Below are 5,598 nucleotides of genomic sequence, written 5' to 3'. Positions count from 1 at the left end.
TATGGAGCTAGTGACTCGAACAGTGGGGTCTGTCGTCTCGACAATTGCCGATCTTCTGCGCTCCTTCACGGATCTATTTCTGACTCAGCCCCTTGGAGCCACACTACGCTACCTGGAGGAAACCGAGCTAAAAACGCTGGATGGAGGTTTGTAGTCACTTTGAGGGAGCTATTCCTCTGTAAAAATCGAAAGTTGATTTTAGTTAATTGAGAGTCTGACTGGACTAACCGGCCTGTTCTCAGTTTAATGACATTTCCAATAAAGGATTAGGAAACTGGAGTGAGTTCATAAAATGTAGAAATGTAAACCCTGCCAATGAGTTCCAAATAGGCTCTGTGTTAGACTATATGCGCAACCAGATAAACTTCATGTTTTTATTATTATTATTATTATTATTATTAATAATAATAATAATAATAATAATAATAATAATAATAATAATAATAAACACACCCCTTTCACATTACTGTTTACAATGCTGGTGTTTTCTCAGAGAAGAAAGCAGTGAAGGCAAATACGCTATGGGAGAAGTCTGGGGCTGTGATCATGGCAGTGAGGCGTCCTGGATGATTTCTGTGCAGAGAGGTATACTTACACACAATCACACGCACTGTTGCTTTAATGCTTTAATGATAGGTTGGTCGATGTGACTGATTCAATCCTGTTATAGTGTCAGTTTTGGAGTTTTGCAACAATTGATTTACAATTTCCAGTGTATGTGGAAGGTGTGGTTATTTTATGACTGTCTGTGTCTGTGTTTGTGGATGAGTGCTTTTGTAATTGTGTGGGTGAGTGCTTTTGTAATTGTGTGGGTGTGTGCATTCATGCCTGTGTGGGTGGGTGGTTGTCTAACCGTGTGTGTGCATTCACATTCTTGCAGGAGGCCTCTGAGCTGTCCTCTCTGAAGCCTCAGCTGGATGAGCTGGGCATCCCTCTGGTAGCCGTGGTGAAGGAAGACGTCGGAGAGGAGGTGCAGAACTTCAGGCCCTACTTCAATGGAGAGATCTACTTGGACGAGAAGGTGCCATCCTTGCTTTCCAAGCCCTGCATGTGCATAACATCCACAGTTATGTCTGCTTGTCTTCTACTGAAGCCAAGTCATTTGAAATTTGCAGTGAAAGGTGCAGTTTCAGCTCAACAGCTAATTGAATTATACCCCTGCCTTCATTGCCCCTCAAGCAATAATCATCTGTAATGGTGTATGGCTTAGAATATACACAGAGGTGTGTACACAGCCATGACTATGCAATGACTCATATTGCGCTGTGTAACATTGTCGTCACAGCAAGGTGCATGACTTCTTGGCGGTTCTTGGCTACACCCGCCAAATTATTACCCAGTAAAAATGGGCAAAACGTATTACTTTTACGTCCTTTGCTCAGCAAATGTGGATTAGCACAAATGTGTTTCCCTCCCTGCCTCGTGCCCACCCAAATCCTACAAATACCTTGAAACCAGTGTCCTGACCGCTGCCTCGACTGGGAACCTCAGATTATTCGTCTGGTTGGTGAAAACCCAGACATAACATTTCTCAATAGCATGGAATGGGATGACTGTGGAAGCAAAAAAGCTTTCAGAGTCTGTGTTTTACATTTCCCCGTGGTGGTTTGAAGATAAGTCGTTAATCTAGATAAATAACTGAAATGTTTAGAGTTTTTATGTGATACTTACTGATCAGACAAATACAGTATAAAAACTGCAAAGATTTAAACAGTAGACCTTGGCTTGTGTTTGCTCGGTTTCCCTCTTTCTAGCGCCGGTTCTTTGGCCCTCGGGAACGTAAAATGGGTCTGTCGGGCTTCCTGCGGTCTGGGGTCTGGATGAATGGTTATCGGGCTTTCAAGAATGGTTTCCTGGGGAACGTTTATGGAGAGGGCTTTATCATGGGAGGAGTGTTTGTCATCGGACCAGGGAGTCAAGTAGGTCCTTTTTAATTTTACTCTCTATGCCACATGCTTCTTAGATTCATCCTATAGTCACACACACACACACACACACACACACACACAGGCTTTCTATGTAAGGCACCTATCCATAAAAATGGGGGGGCTGTTAACATGAACCCTCTGACCCCTTTTAGGGAATCCTCCTTGAACACCGAGAGATGGAATTTGGGGACAAAGTCAACATCCGGCACGTGGCTAACGCGGTGCGTGACATCCACATGGAACTGGTGCCTGTGCCTAACAACTAGCACTGACCCGGCGGTCGCCACGGCAGCCCATACTGTGGGATTATGACATCACTTGAGCCTTGAGATTCTGCTGTTGAGAAACCTCAGCAAATCTCCTCTTGGGAGTTTTGCTCCTTGGCCAACATGGAGTTGCACAATGTGGACTTGCACACGTTTGCTTAATAACACAAGGAGGGCTGAGTGTGCTGTGCCATTGATGAAGAGAAGTGTGGTAGTACCTATGAAGGACTGTTTCTAAACTCTTTGACGAAGCAGTCTTGATGTTTTCACACTTTCACCTACTCAAGTCAATGTAATGCAATACAGACAGACCAGAGAAAAGTCTATCACTGCAAATAAATGGCTAACACAAATTTGTGTCTGACTTTTTTTTACCTTAACATAGTGCATTTGAAGCCTCATCACTGCTCAAGCATGTTTCTTTTCTAGTTATAAACTAGAGCATGTTGATTGGTATTGGTAACCTAACAAAGAAAAGGCAGAGTACAAGTAGATGTCTGCTGAAAGAGCGAAAGAGTAGGATTGTTTTAATGGAGGGGTTTGTGAATGGGTGTGGCTTGTGTGTGAAATGCTGCCAAAAGCATTCTCAAAGATGGCTCTCTGGTTGAGGAACTTGCTTAGTGAAAGTATTCTATCTCTTGCTGTAATTTTCAGATTCACCATTGCACTGAGAAGTGATGTACCATTATCACTAATATTTCAGGTTCATTAGTTTTTATATTGAAAGTCTGAATTGAAATACCCTGGAAATGCTTTTGACCCAGTGACAAACTCAACTTTATCCCCTTTCTGCTTGGATTACACATAAGTCACATGCGTCCCCTTCAACATCCTGTTTTTAAAAAAATCAAATGATTAAGTAAATAGCCGTGCAGTCTATGAAATGAGATATGTAACACTGACTGCTGTGTTGAGTCAGTGATCTTGTTTTGGAAAGCAGAGCACAATGACCGTCTGTTTCATCCCACCACTGGCAGGGTCTGTGTGCTCTGTGTTTTATTGGCATGACTCTACAGTGCACAATATTGTGAAGTTGTTTATTTTAAAAAAAAGTATGAACAAAACATGAATAAATAAAACAAAAGGCTCATATGTTATCACAAATGAAGACGTGTCAATTTGATTAGTGACATCACTTTTTGTCCTATGATCTGTTATGGCTTGCTGCTAAGGATAAATCAGATTAGAAGATACAATTCTATTCAATGTTTTCTTTTACTAATGAAAAGTAGTATGTCTGTCTGCATGAGTGCTTCCTTCACTAAATATGTTAACCCAACTCTGGAGAGCAATTGATTTTAGGAAGAGCAGTTTGACGATCCCTCCCTGGTCTAGCTTTGATCTATGCCAGATCAGGTCCAGATAAAGGCCTATTCCAGAATTTTACTGTCGAAGTAATCCAAGTACACCTCGGTGCAACCTGTGGGTCTACGGCAGTGACCTATCTGCTCCAGTAGGGGGTGCTCATCAGCCTTAGTGCGCAGAGCCTACGCCTCCACTGTGTGCCTTGCGGGTGAAACGGAAGCTTTTTAGGTTGCCAGCGGCTGACTTACACTGATAAAACACTCTCAATATCAAAGGAAATGTCACAAGTACTACTGGCTTTATCAGTTAGAAGTTAGCTAGAGTTTCGTGTTTAATATGCTTTTACACAGAGTTGAACTGAATAGTAGGCCTATGCCTAGGCTATAGCCTGACTGGTTTAAGTGAATAGGCTACATTTATGCTATTGGTATCAAGGCTTTGTTATATGGTGTATATGCATACCACCTATATACAATGGCCGAATTGACGCATAAATAACTAAACGCCTTATTTCAGTAGCCAACAATAATAATACAGTTCGCGAGAGCCACATTGTGGAATCTGGTAGAATGCCATCACTTAGCCGTGAGTTCCTTCTCGTAAACAGAGCCCTTGAAAATGCCTGTATAGGCATTTCGTGTAAGACTGGCGTCTTCAGTAGCCAATGACAGGTGCGCCTCGGCTTATAGTGGTGCTCAAGAAAGCCAATCAATTCTCAGGGGGCCAGACTCACCTTATGAAGTAAGTGCACTTGCGTCGCTGTCAATGAGAGGTCATTCGACTGAACTGGGATGCAGGTAATGTTTTGATAATTTGAAGTTATCGTAGATCATTTATTTCCTAGATTTCGTAAGTAATATTTCGGATTTAGGAAAAGTTTTGTGACTATTGTTTAAACCGCAAATGTGTATGCAGCCTACAGGTTACGGTCTACTGTAGTCTTCATACATATACTAAGACTATTCTTGCTGTTGTACAGAGTGTGCAGCTCCTTCGTAGGTAGGTTAACAGGTTAACGCGTTATAGAAATATCGTGTTGAGCTAATTGTATTTGGTCACCATGTGCACCTGTCCATAACAGCGCGGTATCTACAGTGTTGTATTTTAAGTTTTAAGTTGATATTTCTGTTTTACGGGTAACTGTTTGACAGTAGGTAAGCATAACAATTTGCTCACATAGGTAGGCTAAGCATTTTTTTTTTATCATGGCAGTTTAGTCACTTGTATGCTTTCTTATGCAACAGAGCGTGTGACGATACTGTTGCTGGTTGTCACGTTCCTTCGCTGTCCGAGGTGCTGACGGCTGCAGGGAAATCCGGCGCCCGACAGTGACGCCACCGCCCCTCCTCACGCAAACACCGCTACCTCAGGTAAGCTAGGGGAAGTAAAGTAACTGGCCTTGGGAGAACCCATGTGACTGTTCCTATGTGGGACCGGAGTCTATTTCGTTTGCAACTAATCAACCACGATACTGATACTCTCTGTGTCTTGTTATTTATATCAGTGGTGTGATGAAAAATAGATGATTATGTCTCACTTCAAACGAAAGAACTTTCACCGGACTGCGTGCGGACAGCGTGTTCCTCTAGTGAGCGTCCAAGTTTTGCTGTTGTTTTTGTCTCTGGCTTGTGGTGTGCAGCGAGACGGAGCGGCATGTGCCAGAGCGTGACTTAGAGGCTTAGAGGGAGATTCTCATGTGTCCTGCTGGTGTGCTGAAATGAGGATTAGGAGGAGGATGCTGTTGGTTCCACTGTCTCTCGGACATCTTGATGGCTCTTCAAGGATGTAAATAAGTTTTCTTAATAAAAAGTAGCCCATGCTGGAATTAAACGTTTCTTCTGTTATTACATGAAAGCCTAATATTTTAATTAAAGAAATATCACCTCAACAAATTCTGTGCTTTTTGGAAGTCCAGCATGTTTCTATATACATCTATATAAAAAGTGTAAATTAGACACAATGGTGAATATATAAGTAAAGTGTATAAATTAAATGATATGCATGTAGTAGGTAGGCTAATATGTACTCTGCATTCTAATTCTGCAGGGTAGAATGGACAAGCATCGGTGACATCAGATAAGAGGGCACTCTCCCGTGCC

General features: G+C 42.2%; 1 protein-coding gene across 1 annotated transcript; it reads left to right on the top strand.

Annotated features, from left to right (window-relative positions):
• Positions 1–2,512, top strand: selenou1b (selenoprotein U1b). The gene is made up of 5 exons (XM_076298950.1): positions 1–146; positions 494–585; positions 881–1,021; positions 1,755–1,919; positions 2,081–2,512. Exons 1-5 carry the CDS (start codon positions 2–4, stop codon positions 2,192–2,194), a joined length of 657 nt encoding a protein of 218 aa, XP_076155065.1. The 5' UTR covers position 1; the 3' UTR covers positions 2,195–2,512.
• The last annotated feature ends 3,086 nt before the right edge of the window (positions 2,513–5,598 follow it).

Source organism: Alosa pseudoharengus, unplaced genomic scaffold (genome assembly GCF_046254945.1).
Source record: "Alosa pseudoharengus isolate Yale_2024_CS ecotype anadromous, Long Island Sound unplaced genomic scaffold, YU_APseudo_1.1 YU_APseudo_1.1_scf_21, whole genome shotgun sequence".
In the NCBI taxonomy this organism is placed as follows: domain Eukaryota; kingdom Metazoa; phylum Chordata; class Actinopteri; order Clupeiformes; family Clupeidae; genus Alosa; species Alosa pseudoharengus.
This window is presented reverse-complemented; position numbering and strand designations above follow the sequence as displayed.